The 22,775-nt window shown below is 42.1% G+C and overlaps 1 protein-coding gene across 11 annotated transcripts in view; it reads left to right on the top strand.

Annotated features, from left to right (window-relative positions):
- The window catches only part of RERE (arginine-glutamic acid dipeptide repeats), a 484,877-nt gene that overhangs the window by 356,047 nt on the left and 106,055 nt on the right, over positions 1 to 22,775 (top strand). For all 11 annotated transcript variants that reach the window (XM_010338545.3, XM_074380011.1, XM_010338540.3 and 8 more), the window contains one exon: positions 15,829 to 15,927. In XM_010338545.3, coding sequence (XP_010336847.2) covers positions 15,829 to 15,927 — 99 coding nt within the window. The remainder of the gene's footprint in view (positions 1 to 15,828; positions 15,928 to 22,775) is intronic.

Below are 22,775 nucleotides of genomic sequence, written 5' to 3'. Positions count from 1 at the left end.
ATTACAGGTGTGAGCCACCACACCTGGCCTATTTATACTATTTTTAATAGTTTCCTTGGTATTTTCCAAAAGCATTCTTTATCATGTATTTTTCTAACAGTGAAATGGAACACTTTGACTCTTTCTGATGGTAATGTAGAATATTGTTCTTAACAGCTCCTCTTTCATCTCTACCTCAGTCTGAAATCAAGTTGTCAGTGGGGTATCCCTCCGGGCAGAGCCCACTCCGAACCTCTTGCAGCTTCTGGTAACTGCTTGGACATTTTGGTTGTGGCCCCATCTTTCTCTGCTCATCTTCACACTGCTGCCTTCTCTGTGTGTCTGGTTTTCTCTACCACCACCTCTCTTTTATAAGTACTTGTCATTGGATTTAGGGCCCACCTAAGTAATCAAGAATCATCTCCTTATTTCAAGATCCTTAGCACATCTGCAAAGACCCTTTTTCCAAATAAGGTCACATTCACAGCTGCCAGGGATTTGATATGTATATCTTCTGGTGGTCATTTTTTGGCCTACCACAGTTAAAATGACTATTATATAAAATATTACTAAAATATAGTACTTATTTTGAATTTTTAAGAGAGTTCATTATTTTTATTTCCTCTCCTTTTCCATCTCTTGTGACTTGCTTATTTTTATTTATTTTTAAATTATTTTTTGTAGAGACAGGGTCTCACTATGTTGTCCAGCCTAGTCTCATACTCTTGGCCTAAAGAAGTCCTCCTGCCTTGGCCTCTGAAAGTGCTGGGATTACAGTTGTGAGCCACCTTGCCCAGCTGTTATGACTTATTTAAAGTGTGGACTTTCTGATATTGAGAATCTATAAGACTATTTCTAGTAGTGGCTATGATATTTCTGTGACATATAAGGACATTTGATTTATAAAATAAGGAGCATTTGGCTTTCTTAGGCAAAGAATATATTTAGTTAGCTAACAAAATTGTCATGTGTAACAACCATATTAATTGGTATATTCTGACCTCCCAGGTTACCCAGTGTTTCTTCCTCAGCCACTACCCTAGCCCTTCGAAGCTCTGGGTACAGCCTGCATCAGTCCTAGCCTGGGCCTGACAGAGCAGGGAAAGTATTGCTCATTAGTGGCTCTTGTGGGCAAGTTGTGTTGTTTTAAGGTTGGTCTTTGAGCTGGTCTGGGATAAATGCAGGTGATCCTCGAAGCTGTAGCTTTTTCAAGTTCCTGGTGTCTGTTTTAGCTTCAGTTCCACAGCCCTGCCTAGAGCCCAGCCCAACCCCACTAGACTCTGACAACCTGTGTTATCCTGGCCAGTCCTCTCTTCCAGAATGCTAGATGTTTCCCCCTTACCTAGTGACTTGCTGGGGTTCGTAGATAATGACACTGGGTTGCCCCACTCCTGTCAATCCTGCTCCCCTATTTGTTGGGTGGCCTGCCTTCTCCCCACACCCAGTATTTGTTGGGCTGTATATTCCAGCTACTGTAGCACTTTGGAGTACTAGTTATCCCAGCATTGCTAGGAAAACTGACTCTTCTCCTCCTTTTCTTCTTCTTTATTATTTTTCTTTCAGTTTAGAAATGAGGAGGAATACATTTTCATCCTCTCAAGCCAAATGTACCTTTACTCCATGATTCTGAGTGATCATTACTGGTGTCCATTACACAAAAGAATGTGTAACGGTTAGAGTCTGAGCTCTTTGGTTTGCATGATAGTTGCCAAATTTTTGTGTCTCTCACAGTCAGGCTGTCTGCTGCTGCTTTTCTGTTTTGAAATCATATAGTCTTTCTGATTTTTTCTTTTGAGACCTGTTATTAGATTGGGAAAGCTAGCATTGTGAGGTAGTTAAGTGTCTAAGGCCTTGGCTTGGGGACACTACTTTGGTTGCCCAGAGGTTTTTTTGCTTATTTGTTAGTTACTAAAGCTATGTTCTTGGCTGAAGTTTCCAGATAAAAATGCAGTTGCTTGGATATTTTCCCAACTCTGGAGCTGTATATGCATCAGTGTATGCCTCTTTGGTCTTTGTTGTTCCATAACTTCATTATCGTTGCCAAAATGATTAAGTGGACTGTTGTTTGTATCACCTTAGAATCACTCATCACAAAGCACTGAGATTCAGATTGCTGAGCCCTTGAATTGGGGGCAATTATTTCTGTGCCTCAATTCTGCTAAGTAGGATTTAAAGCAGTTACTATAAATATTTCTTAATACCGATGTAACTGGTCTTGACTTTTGTGTTTTTGTGTTCAAGCCTTTCACATACACTTTCTAGGTCAATTTAGCATGTATGAGTGGGTTCACTAGTGCCTACGTGGGATGGTTAGACCTGTGGTTTTATTCATCCTCCAGCCTTCTGTCCAGTTTCATGTCACATATCTTTTTCTGTTTTCAAGGCTGTGAGGATGCCAGGAGTAAGTGAAAACATGTTTTAATTTCCACTTGTGGTCCTGAACCATTTCCACTTGTGGCTAGACATAGGTCTTTCTCAGTTGACAAATAATTATTCAGAAAAGCACCATAAACAGTCTAAGTTCACAAATGTGCCAGTAGCTTTTCTCCCTGTGACCAGAGTTAAACTCACTGTGGGTCCTCAAGCTCCGTCGTCTTAGTAGATTATTTACTGAGTTCTGTGGAGTCTTCCTGCCCCAGGAGCAGCCTGCACCCGCTACACCCTCTCTTTTTATTATTCTGTGGCTGATCTTGCATTTATAAAAAAGGAGGAAGTCAGGCTATAGACATGTTAACTATGTAAATGATTAATTATCCATAATTGCATTTTAAGACCTGTGGCATAAACTTCAGCTTTTACAGAGACTTGAAAATTAAGAGGCACAACCCTAATCCCTAAATTGTAAGTGAAGTCTGTGCAGGAGCCATTCATTAAGTGTTTGGTCTGGGGAATGTGGCTTAATTCAATGGTTATATTGTTTATTTTTTTTATTTTTCTAAATTAATGTGTTAACATTATTACCATTTGTTTATTCCTTTTTAGAAGAATATTCTATAATATTTTGCCTTTAAAAAAATCTTTGTAAAGTGAAGGAATGTTGAAAACAGGAAAGTTCCAAAAATGATCTACCTCAGCCCCTTCTGTGACAGCAAAAGAAGCGAAGGACACAGGCCCACTCTGCCCAGTGTAGGTTGCTCATTCTCTCCAGAAGCTCCTGGTTTTTCCAGGCCCCGACAGATCACCAAGATCTCTATTGCTTCCCTTCTCAGTCTCGTCTTTCATCCTGCCTTGTCTTGTAGAATAGGATGCATTCCTGCTGGGCTCCACAGTTTGTTCTCTTCCTTTAGCACAGGGGCGAGGAGTCAAAACCTGTGCTGCTGATGTAACAGGTGTATTTCCTCGGTCATCCCGTGGTAGTGAGAGATGCTTTGTGCCCCGAGGTCATAGGCCTTCACTCCTCTCCCTGTGTTTCTTCTGCACAGTCGGTTGTCCCCTGGAGCATTTCCTCCTGTCAGTGGTGACGTCCAGGACAGGCACTCTATTCTCCCTTTCTACAGTGGAGAACACTGAGGTGTTAGATGAATTAATGGGACCATTAATTCATCTAATATCACACAGCTCATGGCAGAGCTAATGTTTGAAACAAAGCCAGAGTCAGGCCAGGAGCTGTGGCTCACACCTGTAATCCCAGCACTTTGGGAGGTCAGATTATTGAGACCATCTTGGCCAACATGGTGAAAACCCGTCTCTACTAAAATACAAAAAAATTACCTGGGCATGGTTGTGAGCACCTGTAGTCCCAGCTACTCAGGAGGCTGAGGCAGGAGAATCTCTTGAACGCGGTAGGCAGAGGTTGCAGTGAGTCGAGATCGTGTCACTGCACTCCAGCCTGGTGACAGAGTGAGACTCAATCTCAAAAAGAAAAGAAAAAAAAATTAAAGTTTTTTTTTTTTTTTTTTAATTAAAAGCAAAAGCCAGGAACTCTATCCTGCTTACGCTTTAGCTTTACAGAGCTTCCAAACTTGTGCCTTTGGTACCAGGACTTCCTGAGGTCCTTCTTGGTGTTTGTGTTTGTGTGAAGACAGTGTCAGATAGAGCCTCAAAATAGACAGATGGTCAAAATTTGCCAAGACTTTCAGAGTTTGGTTTGGTTTGTGTTTTCAAAATAACTTACCTTCCTCAACTGAAGGGCAGCATTTGATGCTCACCCGTGGATCTGTGCTGGCTGAGGCTCCTCTCTTGGGGGTCTAGAAGACCTTCAGAAACACCACAGCCAGGAGACTGTGTCCCTCTAATTTCCAGGCATAATATTATGTGGGGACTAATTGCAAATGAGAAATATGGCAATGCTTTATCAGCCTAAGGAAATTAAGTTATAAGAGATGTTAACCTAGATATATTACTGCCGATTTTCACTACAACAATAATACTGCTTATTTCTCCTGCAATACTGTTTTTTATTTGGTTGTTGCTGTTCATAAAGCATAGGCAAGTTAATCATATTACACTGGTTGTCGATTTTCAAAACTTAACTCTTGAGAGGAACTTTAGATTTTCCAGACTGAGCAAATGTCATCCCATCAGCTTTCATTAGCACTTTGAGTATTTTCATGTATGGCGATGTTTTTTTTGTTAGTTTGTTTACATGTGTGCCTTTCCTCTTTTCCAAGCTGCTGGCTCCCTCCCTTCCTTCACCCACCCTCATCCTCTATCCCTGAGTTAAGAAATGACGGTATGCTTGCTTTGTCAGTTGCAGCCGAAAATGTCCCTGTGCCCATTGCTCCCAGCAGATTGCCTGTCCTAAACTGCCCCAGTAGCGACATTCTAGGGTAGGGACATCTTAGAACATGGATTTATGTTAGAATCCTTGTACTGCTGCTTGCTAGGGAAGTGGCCTAGAGAAAGAAACTGAACCTTCTCCATGTCATTTTCTCACTTTTAGTACTCTTGCCATGGAAGAATGGCATGTGGAATGATGAAATCATAAAGACCTAACACAGTTCGTAGCACACTGTGCTCTGCTCAGCAAATGTTACGGCCCCTCCTTTATTCCATGTGACTAGTTTGGGCAGGCGTCCCCAAACTTTTTACACAGGGGGCCAGTTCACTGTCCCTCAGACAGTTGGAGGGCCACCGCGTACTGTGCTCCTCTTACTGACCACCAATGAAAGAGGTGACCGTTTCTGAAGCGCGGGGGCCAGATAAATGGCCTCAGGGGGCCGCATGCAGCCCACGGGCCATAGTTTGGGGACGCCTGCTCTAGGTACTGGCATAATTCCTGGAACACTGTAGTTTCAGAAATTGATGGAAGGAAGGAGGAAAGGTTTGTTCAATAACTGTGTACTCCTTCTGAAAATTAACTGGACTTTTCCCTCAAGCCCTACTCTCTGCAGTTAAATTCTTTGTCTTTTCCATTATCTCTGAATTGTGCTCCCATAAGACCATTCGGACAAATTTTAGCCTCTCTAGTACTTAAATAGCATTATTTGAAATGATAGTGGCCAAATAAAAATAAACATTACACTCTTAGTTTCTAGTTTTTTTACATTTACCTCTTTCATATATTGTACTTGGCACTAGGTCATCGATGATGGAGGTATGAATGAAAATGTATTGACATCTGTGAATTATGGTTATAAGAATTTTATTTTTTTAAGATGGAGTCTCACTTTGTTGCCCAGGCTGGAGTGCAGTGGTGTGATCTCGGCTCACTGCCTCCTCCACCTCCCAGTTTCAAGGGATTCTCCTGCCTTAGCCTCCTGAGTAGCTGGAATTACAGCCATGTGTCGCCATGCCCGGCTAATTTTCGTTTTGTTTTTTAGTAGAGACCAGGTTTCACCATGTTGGCCATACTGATCTCAAACTCTTGACCTCAGCCTCCCAATGTACTGGGATTACAGGTGTGAGCCACCGTGCCCTGCCAAGAATTTTTTTTTTTTTTTTTTTTTTTGAGACAGAGTCTGGCCCTGTCTCTCAAGCTGGTGTACAGTGGTGCAAATCTCGACTCACTGCAACCTCCACCTGCTGGGTTCAAGCAATACTCTTGCCTCAGCCTGCAAGTAGAGGCATGTACCACCATGCCTGGCTAATTTTTTGTATTTTTAGTAGAGATGGGTTTCACCGTGCTGGCCAGGCTGGTCTCAAACTCCTGATCTTGTGATCCGTCCACCTTGGTCTCCCAAAGGGCTGGGATTACAGGCACGAGACACTGCATCTGGCTCCCTGTCAAAAAATTTTTAAATTTTGCTTGGAACATATTTCGGCAAGATCTTTCTCACTTACCTTAATAGTTGAAATAATTAATTAAACACTACATGAAGGCCGGGCGTGGTGGCTCAAGCCTGTAATCCCAGCGCTTTGGGAGGCCGAGGTGGGTGGATCACGAGGTCAAGAGATCGAGACCATCCTGGTCAACATGGTGAAACCCCGCCTCTACTAAAAATACAAAAAATTAGTGGGACATGAAGGCACGTGCCTGTAATCCCAGCTACTCAGGAGGCTGAGGCAGGAGAATTGCCTGAACCCAGGAGGCGGAGGTTGCGGTGAGCCGAGATCGCGCCATTGCACTCCAGCCTGGGTAACAAGAGTGAAACTCCATCTCATAAAAAATACAAAACAAAACAAAACAAAAAACTACATGAAGAATTTTAAGATATATTCCAAATCCCCCCTTTTTTCCTTTCTTAGTTATTTTGACAGTTTCTTGTGATGTATAAACAGCATATTTTGCATAGCAAAAGACTTTGAAATCTAATATTGTTGTTAATGGACTGGAATTATTTAATTATTTAGCTTGAATGCAGTCTAACTTAAGTAGGCTTTTTATATAGTTATTATAATGGCTATATTTGAAAAGTATGCTTTAGCATAGTAGAAACTGCCTGATGCAATGCCATTTGATCCGAAAAGGTCATGGGAAAAGGGACATTTAAATTAAGTTATAAATTACAGTTGAAGAACAATATTTTGATGTGTGAGACCAGAGATGTCAGAGCAGGGAGATGTAATTCATGGGTTCATTATAGAACAGAGGTGCCTGACAGCTGAGCCATGCCAAAAGGAAAATTTATTTGCAACATCACGCAGACAGAAAATGGTAGCTAAGATGAGAAGCCAGAATAGAAACTTGAAACCTTGTAGTAATACGCAGAGTTTATGCTAATAAGACTGCCTGAGATTCAGAGATGTTTAATGACTGCTGTAATATTAATGAGGTGCTTGGACACGTGCACATTTTCAATCTTATTAAAATTAAGACCTCATCTTTGCTCTATAAAATAACACACTTTATAACCATGCATTAAGGTGGATTCTCTCACCTCTCTGCCCAACGTACAGATTTGCTGGAATTTAGAAATTGTTTAGGCAAGAGAGTTAAAACTTTAAACAAGATTTTTTATCCATGGTAGCTTTGAGGAAGGCTATAATTTAATGTTTATAGCAATCCATGAGAAGTTCAATCATGAGTTAATTAAACTGTAGGCAGTCATTAAGTGTTATTTATTCTTTCAAGAAGCTTGCCAGTAAAGCACTTACATATATTAAATTATAGAAAGTAATAAGCATGGAATGATTTGTCAGGCAGAGTGAGAGTAGCAGATTTAACTTGGGCAATTATGCAGAAATGTTTTTCTTGTAGCATGATCCTTTCTTTCTGCTAGTCAGGAGGAGGTCAGAGGCTGTAGTAAGACAATTGCAGATGGGTAGTGCCTACCCTCATTGTTGGCTCTATTGAACCTCTTGTTTGAATAGTCTTGGGTAAGAGTCGTGTGTCTAAAATACTACTCCCCATGATGATACCACTGTACAGCTCACAGCTATCTTACATTTCAGAGGGTCTTGACACATTTTGTCTCATTTAGCTCTTTCCATTGTTCTGGGACACAGCTGAAGGCTGGTGGTGTTAGGCCCACTTAACATGAAAACCTCAACTCAGCTGGTTCCAGACAGGGCTGTAAGAATCTGTCACTTGCCTCACATCCTGTGCTATTTTCACTAGGCTGTAGAAGGCATTGGCTAGTTGATAATTTATTGTAGTACCTAGAGTTACTGAGAGCTTTTTATGCAACTAGCTCGATGTGTCCAGTTACTATAGCACAGTCTCTTTGGCTCTGAATGAATCAGTGTAGTGGTTTTGTTACAGTGGAGCCAAATCAAGTGTTTGTTATTCAGAGGTTATTACTGTTTTTAGCACCAAAATCCCCTACCAAGTCCACTTTGCATAGTTCATGAATGCCTGTTTTTGCATACCACTGTATCCCTGTTGTTAGCACGATAGCTGACTTGCAGAGTTGCTTGATGACTCTTCGTTGAATGAGTGGAAGCAAAGAGAATATGATGTGAGCAGCCTACCTCTGAGGCTGGAACGTTCTACTGGATCTCAAGGACACCAGGACTTCTGCTGAAGGTGTGGCAGAAGGGGGCCAGACACCACATAGGGAAATAATTCACTCACTTTTTCTCTTTCACAGTGAACAACCAAAAACTCAAAGGAAAAATCGTGTCTCAGAGGATTCCATGGACCACACCCAGAGACCAAAGACCAAATTGCTAGAAAAGAGCAAAACAGGCATAGTTCTGAGGTGGAATGACTTGAAAGGCTAGTGGATTCGTGAAGAAATCAGTATTTTGTTAGCAGATTCCCTAATCATAAATCCTGTTATCAGATTCCCTAATCATAAATCATTCCCTGTGGTTTAGGGACGACAGATTTTATTTGCATAGAAGTGCAGTCATGCAGTTTAGTTATGTGGAAAAGAGGCAGACAGATTTACAAGTAAATGTTTCCTTGATCATTGGATTTAAAAAAAAAAGAAAAAAGAAACCACTGCCACACACCTGTAGTGATGAATTTGAAAGTGCTTTCTGCTAAATGACATCCTGCTGTAGTGGTTTCGTGGGGGTTAAGATCTAAGTGCTTCTCCCCTCCTTAGCTTTCAAAGATTGGAAGCTGACTGAGTCAAGGTGCTTTCTGTACTGATCTTTTCCCAGTAGCTCCAAAATGTAGAGTTCTCTATACTCTACATTAAAACTGCATTTAATCCCAGATTTAACCACCCTCGGTTGCTTGCAAAATGGACAGAAAGGTTTAATTATCTTGCTTTAATTGCTTTTCTGTGGCTACAAAGTGAAGCTATAAAACGTTTAAGAGGTGTTTCTTTTTTCCCCATCTTCATTGCTATTTATTTGAACAGCCTTCTTAGGGAAATAGTAGAAAACCTTATTCACATTAAAGGACATCTTACCTTAGCAGTATTGGGAGACCTGCATTTAATTTCCTGACTATAGACTTAGCTGCATGGTCATGATCAGGTGTTTAAAATTTGAAATCTACATAATGTATTTCACAAGGTGAAATTATGGCAACCTTCAGAACTTGATGTTGTATTAGAGGGAAATGTTTCTAATGACAATCTTTAGAAATTTAAGATAGCCAGTGTTTTGATAAATTTACCAGTTCTAATTTATGTAAGGAATATAGTTGAAATATCCAGTTTAGCTGTTTCTTGAACATTATTTCTTGCACATTATCCTCATCCAAAGAAAGAAAATCTTTATAATCATCCAGAAAGCAAACTCCTTTTAAGAATAGGGCTGGCCGGGTGTGGTGGCTCATGCCTGTAATCCCAGCACTTTGGGAGGCCGAGGTGGTTGGATCACGAGGTCAAGAGATTGAGACCATCCTGGTCAACATGGTGAAACCCCATCGCTACTAAAAATACAAAAAATTAGCTGGGCATGGTGGCACGTGCCTGTAATCCCAGCTACTCAGGAGGCTGAGGCAGGAGAATTGCCTGAACCCAGGAGGCGGAGGTTGCGGTGAGCCCAGATCGCGCCATTGCACTCCAGCCTGGGTAACGAGCGAAACTCCTCCTCCTCAAAAAAAAAAAAAAAAAGAATAGGGCTATTTGGGGCAGGTGCAGTGCCTCATGCCTATAATCCTAGCAGTTTAGGAGGTCGAGGCAGGAAGATCACTTGAAACCAGGAGTTTGAGACCACTCTAGGCAGTGTAGTGAGTCTCTGTCTCTAAAAAAAAAAAATTTTTTTTAATTAGCCAGGCCTGGTGGCACATTCCTGTAAGCTGAGCTACTAGGGAAGCTGAGGCAGGAGGATTGCTTGAGCCTAGGAATTTGGGCAGAAGTGGGCTGACTGTGCTATTGCATTCTAGCTTAAGCAACAGAGTGAAACTCTCAAAAAAAAAAAAAAAAAAGGCAAGCCCAAGCAGCGTGGCAAAACCCTTTTTCTACCAAAAACACGAAAATTAGGTGTGGTGGTGTACAACTGTCCCAGTATTTTCGAGGCTGAGGTGGGAGGACTGCTTGAGCCCAGGACATTGAGGCTGCAGTGAGCCAGGATTGTGCCACTGCACTCCAGCGTGGGAGACAGACCCTGTCTCAAGGAGAGAAAAAAAGAAGGGCGATTTGCTATATTCCAGCACCTAGGAGAGTACCTGGTATAGTTGAGCACTCAGTAAATGTGTTGAAGGAAAGAAGGATGTCCTGATCGCTAGTAATTTTCCCCAAATGTTGTAAAGGTAAGTTTCCCTATTATGGAGCTGTGCAGGGCATAACAACTTATAGTATGTTAAAAGTGTATCTTTACTAAAAAGATAGACCTGGCATGGTGGCTCATACTTGTAATCCCAACACTTTCGGAGGCTGAGGCAGAGATGAGTCACGAGGTCAAGAGATCAAGACCATTGTGGCCAGCATGGTGAAACCCCATCTCTACTAAAAATACAAAAATTAGCTGGGTGTGGTGGTATGCCTGTAGTCCCAGCTACTCGGGAGGTGAAGGTAGGAGAATTGCTTGAACCCAGGAGGTGGAGGTTGTAGTGAGACCTCCACTTAGATTGCACCACTGCACTCTAGCCTGGTAACAGAGGGAGACTCCATGTCAAAAAAAAAAAAAAAAAAGAAAAAAGAAAAAAAGATACAAAGCTCTGTCTCAGAATTTTCTCAGACAACATTTCTATAAGGTAGAAGTCAATATCTGTAACATTAAGAAGATGGTGCCCCTTTAGAAAGAGTCCCTTTGATTTCCTAAGAAGAAAAGGGTCCCTCAGGTTCCCTAAGGAGGAAAGCACACCAGAACAGCCACTTGACCAAGTTTTGTAGTTGCCTCTGAGAAATACTGATGGTAGCACAGTATATTCTTTCTTCATCCATTCAAGAAACATTTCATCACTTTTGGGCCAGGCTTGGTGACTCACGCCTGTATTCCCAGCACTTTGGAGGCTGAGGTGGATAGATCACCTGAGGTCAGTTCAAGACCAGCCTGGCCTGGTGAAACCTCATCTCTACTAAAAATACAAAAAACTAGCTGGGCATGATGGTGTAATCGTAGCTACTCAAGAGGCTGAGGCAGGAGAATCACTTGAACCTGGGAGGCGGAGGTTGCAGTCAGCCAAGATCGCACCACTGCACTCCAGCCTGGGCGACAGAGTGAGACTCCATGTCTCAAAAAAAAAAAACCCAGAAAAAAATTTTTTTTAGCACTTTGGGTAAATAAACCCACACTTTTTGCTTTTCAGATGTGTCTTTGTGTAGGGGTGTGGGGGGAAGTCAGGAATAGGGACTGTTTTTTTTTTTTTTGAGACGGAGTTTCGCTCTTGTTACCCAGGCTGGAGTGCAATGGCGCGATCTCGGCTCACTGCAACCTCCGCCTCCTGGGTTCAGGCAATTCTCCTGCCTCAGCCTCCTGAGTAGCTGGGATTACAGGCACGCGCCACCATGCCCAGCTCATTTTTTGTATTTTTAGTAGAGACGGGGTTTCACCACATTGACCAGGATGGTCTCGATCTCTTGACCTCGTGATCCACCCGCCTCGGCCTCCCAAAGTGCTGGGATTACAGGCGTGAGCCACCGTGCCCAGCCGGGACTGTTTTTTTTAAGGAATAGGAATATTTTAAGAGGCCATCCAGACAAACAGGTCAAACAAAAGGAGAGAATCACCCATTATTTAGAAGACACATTAGGGAAGGAAGCTTGAGTTACAATGTCATTAGAATAGCTTCTCCAGGAGAAACTGCCATCTGAAATAAAGTTTTGTTTATGACAAAACAAAAACAACAAAAAGAAGTGTGAATGAAAGGACTTGTTTAGGGAAAGTGCCTCTTGCCCTGTTAGGCTCATCACTAGAAATTTAGCTGAGGGGCATTGTGCCAGCTGCGGCCATGCTCCCTAACAAATAGAAAAACCACAATGAGATGTTCAGCACTTCAGTGGAAGCATCTCTTCCTGCTATAGTTTAAAGCTATTCTTGGTTCACCAAAAGGCCAGAATGCCACAGGGATTAAGGATATTTGATTGAACTTCATCCACTGAGCAGTTTGCTTTTGGGATAGGCCTTATGTTCTTATGAGTAATTTCCTGGTACCAGGCACATAAGATTTTTTAAAAATTATTATTAGTAGTAGTAGTATTTTGATATGGAGTATCACTCTCTTGCCCAGGCTGGAGTGCAGTGGCGTGATCTTGGCTCACTACAGTCTTTGCCTTCTGGGTTCAAGCGATTCTCCTCCCTCAGCCTCCCAAGTAGCAGGGATTACAGGCGTCTGCCACCACACCTGGCTAATTTTTGTAGTTTTTAGTAGAGATGGGGTTTTACCATCTTGGCTGGGCTGGTCTTGAACTCCTGACTTCACGATCCACCTGCCCTGGTCTCCCAAAGTGTTGGGATTACAGGCGTGAGCCACTGCACCCAGCCAGGATTTTAAAATTTTAAATTTTTCCTATATATGACACCAGAGTTTTAATACAATTTCTTTTTTTTTTTTTTAATTTAATTTAATTTAATTTTTTAGGATGAGGTTTCACCTTGTTGGTCAGGCTGGTTTCGAACTCCTGACCTCAGGTAATCCATCTGCCTTGGCTTCCCAAAGTGCTGGGATTACAGGCGTGAGCCACTGCACCTGGCCTTAATCAAATTTCATAAAGTATTAATGTGCACATAAGTGGTAGTTTTTGTTTATAGCTTAACAAAATTTTTTCTGTCTTTAAGAAGACTACTCTGTCATCTGGAAAGCTGATCAAAATTGAGATGAGGTCGATTTTTTTTTTCTTATTAAAAGATGTAGCTAACATATATTTTCTAATATTAACCTCACATATCCCTAAGAGGTTGATGTTATTATATCCATTTTTAAAGATGTGAAAATTAAGGCTCAGAAATGATAAGTAACTCTCAAGGTCACATACCTAGTAAGTTGTAGAGCTGGAGTTGGAATCCAGGCGATTTGACTCAAAGTCCATAGTTTTTCCCACTTTTTTTTTTTTTGGGTGGGGGGACAGACTCTCACTATGTCACTCAGACTTGTAGTGCAGTGGTGTGATCAAGGCTTAGTACAGCCTTAACCTCCCAGGCTGAAGCTGTTCTCTTGCTTCATTCTCCTCAGTAGCTGGAACTATGGGCACATGCCACCACACGTAGCTAATTTCTTAAATTTTTAGTAGAAATGAGGTCCCACTATGTTGCCCAGGCTAGTCTTGAACTCCTGAGCTCAAAACAGTCTTCCTACCTCAGCCTCCCAAAGTGTTGGTCATATAGGCATGAGCTGCTGTGCCCAGCCTTATACTTTTCTTACAATTAATTACCCCATATAGTATAATTACCTCTTATAAAAGTTGTTAATTTTGCCATGAGCTTTTTATTAGAAATTTATGATTTGATCAACTTGATATGATTTCAAGTTGTCACTAAAATGTATGCTTTTTGCATTAAATAGGCGTGTAATTCTTCCTTTTATTCAGTTTCAATCCTTGTTGACCTGTGATTATAAATCCTCATTGTATTATAGAACTTGACAAATGTCTGCTTGTTCTGGATATTAGGCAAAGTATGAGAATCTGATTTTATTTCAGATCTTTTTATACCTCTGAAAGCAGGCTAGATTGGATAGTTTTCAAACATGTGCAATCATAGTAGTATTTTGTTTTTAAAAGAGTCTAATGATAAGTAATGATAAATATGAGTCTAATGATAAATAATGATAAAAATAAATAAGTTAATATTTGTTCATTGCGCCACCACTCCAAAGTGGGATATAGCATTGATCATGGTTATAGGTCTTTTGTTTGTTTTAAGATGGTTGATTTATTGTTATAGCTAATGTATAGCCTGGACTTCCCAGTCTTGATTTAAAATAAATTGATGTCCTCTAAACTGTGAGAATGCTCTGGAAATTCACATTTTTAATACTTTCTGTTTTGCTGAGTGAGCATTGAAAATGAATGTTTGTGATATTCCTTTTGTTAGCAGTTAAATTCAGCCTTTATATATTTATTTAATTCAACAAATATTTACTGCCAGCTTACTGTGTGCCCGCTCAAGGACTCCAGCAGTTGCTAGGGGTGCTAGGAAGGGAGTCTGCCTGTCCTCACAATTCTTCCATTAAAAAGAAGAAACACATGGCTCTCTCCTCTTATGATTCCGTAGGTCTTTGCCTAAACCTAAGCGAGAGTAGTTATTACAACATACTTGATCTTGTCATTTTGTGTGTTTTGTATCCGTACCAGTTTGTAAGTTTCCTGAAAATAAGGACTATAACTTATTAAGATTTGTTCTTTTCATGTCTTGAATGTTCAGCTTTATTTGTCCTAAATGTTCAGCTAATGCTGGCTCATTGTTAAAATAAGAGATTGAAGCATGAGTGAAAAGATCAGACATCTACTCCATGAGAACAGGGACTTCTGTGTTGTTTACTGCTATGTCCCAGGGCCTAGTACATTGATGAATAAGCTCAAATAAACTGAGATTTAGACTTGGATTGAGTCTACCTAGGGACAGTCGTTGACGGCATTTATTTATTTAATATTTCATTTAGGAAGTTAGTAAGTGTTTCTGGAGTATTACCTTACACTACGGACTGTGTTTGGCACTGGAGATACAAGTCTTAGACAAAACCAGTCTTTGTGTCAGAAGACTAGATGTGTAAAGGAAAGGTGGATTTCTAATGAGTGACAGCCACAGTATGGGGAGGTAGATAAAGCAAGAGGATCTTTGTACCTGCTGTTTCTCTACATCTTCTGCAAGTTGGAACTCAGAAACTAAGAGTAGATGGTGGGACAGAAGCCATAGCAGGAGTGTCTGGGCATCTCTGCAAGGTAGGAAGGAGTCCATGGTGCCAGACACTGCAAAGGGTTAAAGAGATACAGGATGAGAAAAGTTGATTCACTTTGACAAGAGACAAGTCTGGTCCTAAAGGGAATATATAGATAAACCTGCATCTTCATTGAAATGCACTGAAAAACTAACATACTGTTACAGACTTACTTTCTTTAAAAAGCTCTTAAATTTTAGGCACTTTAAATGTTTTTTAGTAAAATTAGCACAGGCGAAAAACTTAAGAGATGCTAAAAAGAAAGAACATAATTGTATGACTTTAGGCTGCTTTGCAGAGAATGAGACGAGTAAAAAGGGTCCTCCTGGCTGGGTTGGAGTCTTGGTTTCAAAACCTGCTGGCTCAGTGTGATGAACACCTTTCCTTGATCTTTCTGTGCCTCAGTTTCCTCATCTGTGAAATAGGGTGATGATAGCTCCTACATAAGATTAAATGAGAGAATACTTTCTCCATAGGATTAGGTAAGGTAATGATTGCATGGAATGTCCTGAGCACTGGGCCGGGCCAAACGTTCACTGAATGTTTGCTTTTTAGGGATATAGGATCCTATTCCTATCTTTGCGAAATCTGCCTTGCCTGCCTTCCTCTCCCAGAGTAGACAGAATGGGGGTTGGGATAGGGTGGGCTTGGATGAGAACAAATTCCCACGCCTACTGAAATGATGAAGTCTCAGTGCCCCTTTCCTGACTCTGCTGTGAGAGAAAGTCAATGCAGAGCTTGCCTTTCATTGATTTGTTACCTGTCTGTTACTTGGTGCAGTTAACTAACTAAAATTGTTGTTGTTTTAGCTGCATGAAAGCGGTTATGATGCCGGCAAAGCCCTGCAGCGCCTGGTGAAGAAGCCTGTGCCCAAGCTCATCGAGAAGTGCTGGACTGAGGATGAAGTGGTGAGCGGGAACCAGCATTTGCCTTTTGCTCTGGGGCATCGGGGCTCCGGCTTCTCAGTGTGTGACCTCCCTGCTACTCAGGGAAATGGGCTCAAGCAGAATCTTCAGTCATGCAGAATGGCTGTCCATGGCAGCGCTGGCCAGGAGGAAGGAGCCATTCAGCCTCATAATTGTACAGCAAGATTTGATTTTTTTTTTTTTTTTTTTTAGACGGAGTTTCGCTCTTGTTACCCAGGCTGGAGTGCAATGGCGCGATCTCGGCTCACCGCAACCTCTGCCTCCTGGGCTCAGGCAATTCTCCTGCCTTAGCCTCCTAAGTAGCTGGGATTACAGGCACGCGCCACCACGCCCAGCTAGTTTTTTGTATTTTTAGTAGAGACGGGGTTTCACCATGTTGACCAGGATGGTCTCGATCTCTCGACCTCGTGATCCACCCCCCTCAGCCTCCCAAAGTGCTGGGATTACAGGCTTGAGCCACCGCGCCCGGCAAGATTTGATTTTAGTAAGATTAGGCTTCATAGATGACAGGAAGTATTGTCAAAGTTTCATGGAAAGAAAGGAGAAATTGACAGTTACTCCAAAAAAAGGTTAATTTGAATTTGTTTTTGGTTTAAGCTAGCTTGTGATACCTCCCTATTTAAAGGCACAGCATGTTAAAACCAGGGGACACATAACCTGAAGTAGGGTTGGTGACTTGTCTTTTTTTTTTAATTGTTACTATTTTAGAGAAAGGGGGTCTCGCTGTGTTGCTCAGGCTGGTTTTGAACTCCTGGGCTCTTTCAGTTTTCTTGCCTCAACTTTCTGAGTAGCTAGGACTGTAGGCATGCTCCACTGTGCCTGGCTTGATGACTTGTTTTTATAGGGCTTGTAGGATCCCCAACCTTCTGAAGGACATTGATTATAAGCGGGAAGCAGAGAGTTAATTAAATAAATATAATGGATTTTACATGTTATTTCTATTGCTGTGGCCCACTGAAGGAAGTGGTGAGAGAGGTGTGCCCACAGGTACAGCCTTGCAAACCCATGGATTCCCATCCAGCAGACAGCTCTAATGAAGCTACATCTCCATCTTGTGACTTATAAAAGGCATTGCTGTAAAAGACTTAAAGATTTCTTGTGCTTTTGCAAATACAGTCTTCAGTATGAATGTTACCACTTGACATTTGCCTTTTAGGTTGAAAGAAATTTAAATGAAGGCTGGCACTAATACACATATTGATTGCAAGTTCCTCTCCTGTATTTTAAAATATGCTAAGAAAGAGTGTTTAGAAATTGTATATACGCTCCTGATCCCGCTCTTTCACTGATTCAGCAATATTTACTGAGTGCCTGCTATGCACCAGGTGTTGTGCTAGGAGCTGTATCAAGGAGAACACCAGGTCCCTCCTTATGAGCCTTAAGTTTTAAGAGGGGAAACCTTCATAAATGAGCGTGTGTCAGGGGTTGGTGAAGCAGATACAGAGTAGCGTAATGAGCGAGAATCAGCTGGGTGGGATACCATCTTAATGTAAGGGAGGATCAGAAAAGTCACCTATAAGTAACATTTAGATGAAACCTTAGTGAAGTGAGGAGGACAATCTTTTGGATATCAGAAAATTCTGAGGCCTAAGGTTCAAGAAATAGGCAAGAGGCCGGGCGTGGTGGCTGAAGCCTGTAATCCCAGCACTTTGGGAGGCCAAGGCGGGTGGATCACGAGGTCAAGAGTTCGAGACCATCCTGGTCAACATGGTGAAACCCCATCTCTACTAAAAATACAAAAAATCAGCTAGGCATGGTGGCACGTGCCTGTAATCCTAGCTACTCAGGAGGCTGAGGCAGGAGAATTGCCTGAACCCAGGAGGCGGAGGTTGCAGTGAGCCGAGATCGCGCCATTGCACTCCAGCCTGGGTAACAAGAGCGAAACTCCGTCTCAAAAAAAAGAAAGAAAGAAAGAAATAGGCAAGAATGTTTCTGCAACACAGCAAGGAGGGGCATGGTAGGAGAGGCGGGTGGTGGGCTTGTGGGAGGGGTGTCCCAGAGGGAGTGGATCAGGTCTGGCCTGTTGACCCACCATCAGGGCATGGTGATGTGCCCTGCACGAAGAGCTTCTCAACAGAGGAGTGACTTGCTCTGACACCGCGGCTCACTCTGGCCCCTGAGTCCAGTAGTCTCCGCGGACTACTGCACATCAGGCTGAGACTGGTGGCTGGGTGGTGTGGCAGCAGTGGTCGTGACAAGAAGCAGTGAGATCCAGGCTGCACCTTGAAGGTAGAGAAAAGAGGATTTGCTCCTAGAATGGCTGTGGGTGAGGGTTGGCGAGGGCTCAGGAATGGGAAAAGCTAGGAGCTGAGATGCACTGAGATGGCCCCAAGGGGTTGGTAATGGAATGCTTGTTGAATAGTCCCTTAAGACTTTAATTTTATCAGACTTACGAATTAACGTAGCTGTTTTACAATTTAAAAATGTTTAAATCTTCCCTGATTAGTAAAGAGAAACATCTCAAACATTTTTGAATGTTTAGACGTTAAAATCAGTTTTAAGAAGTCATATTGATACTGGTTTTTTACTATAAACCTATTTATGTGAGAAGTGGGTAAGAGATCTGATTGACAAGGTTTTAAAATTCTGCAAAAAGCCTGTGTGGAAGAAACACGTAAGGAGATGAAAAGGGTGGAACAGTCTACAGAATGCGGCGGTTTAGCCACACTTTGCGAGATCGCCTTCACTCCTCCCGGCCTGGCCCAGGTGGCCTCAGGGTCTTGTCAGCCTGCAACCCCATGGCTGCTGCTGCTTCTGTTCCTCCCTCAGCTCCTGCCCATCCTCTCGCTTCAGTCTCCATGGCCCTTTGACGTCCCCTCTCCTTCCCCTCCTCTCTGCCTCTTCTTGGTGTCCTCCGCCCTCCCTACTCCTTACTCATGCCTCCCAGCCCCTCCCTGGCTATGACTCTCCCCTCTCCCTTCTTTCATTTCTCTTGTGACCTTTCATTCCCTCTGGAATGTTAAAAATACACAGCCAAGCTCCCCTCTTCCTGGTGAAGAGAAAGCTGCTTGCCTTTTCCTGCAGCGCCTGCTCGTATCGGGCAGATGTGGATTGTCTCCCCATCGCTGCTACGGGATTTGCAGCCATTAGCTGAGAGGGGAGTCTTGCACATCAGAAAGAGCCTGGCTTTATTTTGAAAAACAAAACATGACTCCAAAGTGGTGACTATTTTGAGTATGGAATAATGATCCTTAACTGCATATATCCATATTCGTTTGAGGTCATTTTTATCATGTTTGCGTCTTGTTTTGAGAAATGTCTTGGCAGTCATCCAGCCCTTGCAGAGCCTTGGGATCAAATGGTTCCCTTATGTGTAGGAAGAGAAGCTTCACTTTGAAAACCTCAGCAGTGAAGAAGAGAGTGACTGAATAATTGAGAGGTTGAAGGAAGCTTCCGATGAATGGATCCAAATCAAATCTTTGAAGAGATTTATGTGGCAACAAGGCAGTCCCCTCTTTACCCTCGCCTGGCTTTGGCTGTGAAAAAACACCTGCTGTGTTCATGTGGCCTCCTTCTGTTGAATTTACCACTTTTCTCAGCTCAGGAATCACAGGAATAAGCAAAACAAATGTGTCCCGGCTAACATAAGTCCATGGGCCTACCTCCCCGCCTTTTTCCTCCCAGTTTTCTGTATACTTGAAACATTTTAGTTATTTTTATTATTATTACTGGTTGGTTGGTTTGTTTGAGGCAGAGTTTCACTCTTGTTGCCCAGGCTGGAGTGCAATGGCATGATCGTGCCTCAGCACAACCTCTGCCTCCCAAGTTGAAGTGATTCTCCTGCCTCAGCCTCCCTAGTAGCTGGGATTACAGGCGTGTGCCACCATACCTGGCCAATTTTTGTATTTTTAGTAGAGACTGAGTTTCTTCATGTTGGTCAGGCTGGTCTCAAACTCCCAACCTCAGGTGATCCACCTGCCTCAGCCTCTCAAAGTGCTGGGATTACAAGTGTGAGCCACTGCACTCGGCTTATCATTACTATTTTTTTTTTAAGAAATGGGGATCTTGCTATGTTTTCCAGGCTGGACTCAAATTCTTGGGCTCAAGTGATCCTCACACATCAGCCTCTGAGCAGCTGGGACTACAGGCAAGCCACAATGGCTGGCTAGTTATTAAACTTTGTTGCCCCTGGCATATTAATTTGTTCTAACTACCTAGTGTATGATCTAACTACAAGAGTCTTGATGAACGTGTTTCCCTTGGCATTTATGTGAAGACTTTGAAGCAGCTGCTCTGTGAGAGGGTTGGTGAGATAAGCACCTGAAGGTATGAGTTCCCTGCTGTGTGGCGGGGAGGTTGGGCCCTCGGACCTCCTGGGCCTGGCAGACCTGCTGCTCCATGAAGAAACTAACCTCTCTTATGTCAGTGCAGACCCTACTCGTCCTCCAGGCTCAGCTCGGTTCCCGGCCCATTCCGTGGCCAGTGCTCCCTCTTCGCGCTGTGTCTCCTATGCGCCTCACTCCCTAGCAGTTCGTGCTCTGCCTTCTGGTGCTGACTTCTGATCCCCAGCTGTTTGTTCCTTGCTGTCTTATTTCTGAGTTGATTGTCCTCCTAGTTTGTAAACTTACTAAGGGTGAGGACTTAATGATGAAGGTAATTTCTCTCCATAAGAGGGGCTTCAAGAATCTTGATGACTCTTTGTTCAAGGTAATCCTTTTAAAACATTCTTCACTGTAATTGTCTTCGATCCAGCATGTTAAACTTGTAACAGTTAATAATTATGAATCAGCACATTAAAGAGAAAATGAAAAACTTTTCCATGCCTCAGAAACCAACCTTTAAAATTTTACCTTTGGAGCCTGGTCAACACAGCAAGAGCTTGTTTCTACAAAAAATTAAAAATATAATAAAATGGCTGAACATCATGCAATGTACCTGTAGTCCCAGCTACTCAAGAGGCTGAGGTTGGAGATTCGCTTGAGTCCAGGAGTTCAAGGCTGCAGTAAGCCGTGATCATGGCACTGCACTCCTGCCTGGGCAACAAAGTGAGACTGTCTCCAAAAAAAAAGAAAAAAAAAAGTTTTACATTTTACTTTTGGAAAAAGCTCCCACATTAAACTCTTTCTTATCCACCCCTCTCCCCCGCCAATACCCAACCTCTTCTTCCTAGGTCTTTCAGATAATCATGAATTTTGAAGATCTTAGACCTCAGAATCACACAATGGGAGGCCTTTCATCTCAAACTCTCAGTTTATTTCTCTGACAGTGTTCCTAATTGAAGTTGCTTTGAGGCTGAGATACTTTAAATCTTGAACTGAAGTAAAAATGTGCCAATTTCTGTCAAATTCTATACCAGATACTGCAAATGAATTCGGCTTTTGCTGAGTGGCTGTGAGAAATACCTTGGTAGCTAGCCTGGGTCATGTCTTTCAAGCTAAGTAAACTTGGTCAGATCAGAGAAGCATTTTGGAAGAAATGCTAGGTCAGTTTCTGAAACTTTAAATACCAAGGGATGGGCAAGGATGGAGCCAAAGTAAATGGCTGCCTTCTACCTCTGAGAGTTACATTGATGGTTAACCAATTTCACATATATTATGCTAAAAATACGGTTTCTTTTCAGGAAGTCATCCAGATTGGTAGAATTTAGGAAGATAAAAAGAAGGAAATACAGATTAAAACGTTTTTAAAAACCCACACAAACAAAACCCTAGATTATTAGGTTTTTAATTAAACATGATGAACACATTCAAATATAACACAAAGGCCCTAGGCTGCACTGCACCTAATCGAAACAGATTAAGTCACCCTTCCATGCTTGGGTAGTTATTAATTCTGTTTATTTATGCATGTGAGTTGAAGGTAGCATTCGCTGCTGTTTTGTTGGTGCTTATTGCACTGGGATTCCGTTGCTGCTTGATGCTGTGCTCTTAATTAGCATTCAGCTGTTGATTATGGAAATAGTGGGGATGCTAATTGAATTCTTTTTAAAATTCAGGGCCTGCATTTTCCTTGTGGATTTGGTCTGACTTGCAAGGTTGTAAGATTGGGTGTTCCACTGAGCTGTGCAGCTCACTCTTTGCTTCCTGTCCACTTAACTGTGTTTTGGTTTTTAAAATTATTTTCATGTTGAATTAGCTTTTAGCAACAATCCAGATGTTGCAAAAAGTGAAGGTTCTGTTGCTTACCATTTTACTACAGGGTGTTTTTTATTTCATCTTGAGTAACTATAGCTTTTACCTTGAAATACACCACCCATTAAATATTTTATATCAATTCTGATGTAATACATTGAGGTGAACAACCTAGATACAAATAAGCTCTGAAATTTTTATCCAGAGATAGTTAATCTGTGGTGGTGATAAACCTTAATTGGCCATGTATATGGATTTATTTACAAGTTTATAAATTTTAAAACATTTAAACCTTCCTTCAATTTTCAGCTCAGCCTATCATAAATATAAATGAAAATCCTTCTTTCAAAATTGGCATGAGATGGCAAAGTAATTTTCTAAATATTTGTAATCCAGTGAACCCGTGCGGCTGGTCAAGGAATTACTTACACAGAATACAGACAGCTATTTGTATGGTGTCTTTCCCCAGCAGCATCTTCAGATGCCTTTGTTATGCCCTTCTGGAATGTCTGCTTGAGAAAACATTGTTTTCATTGTTCACTCTTTTCAAGCCAGGCATCTGGATGTGCCAGAAGACAGAGCAGCTTAGTGGGGCAAAAATACAATGAATTTTATTTACTGTTTGCGTGGCAGCTGAGGAAAATGGAATTCACAGCAAAATTCCAGTGAAGGTCCAATAGCAGCAGGAGGTTGTGGAGGTGAAAACAGCAAGGAGGACAATGACAAAGAGGGAGAGAGGTTCTCAGCTTGTAGTTACGG

This window comes from Saimiri boliviensis, chromosome 11 (assembly GCF_048565385.1).
Source record: "Saimiri boliviensis isolate mSaiBol1 chromosome 11, mSaiBol1.pri, whole genome shotgun sequence".
In the NCBI taxonomy this organism is placed as follows: domain Eukaryota; kingdom Metazoa; phylum Chordata; class Mammalia; order Primates; family Cebidae; genus Saimiri; species Saimiri boliviensis.
Note: the sequence above shows the minus strand (reverse complement) of the source record. Positions and strands in the feature narration are given on the sequence as shown.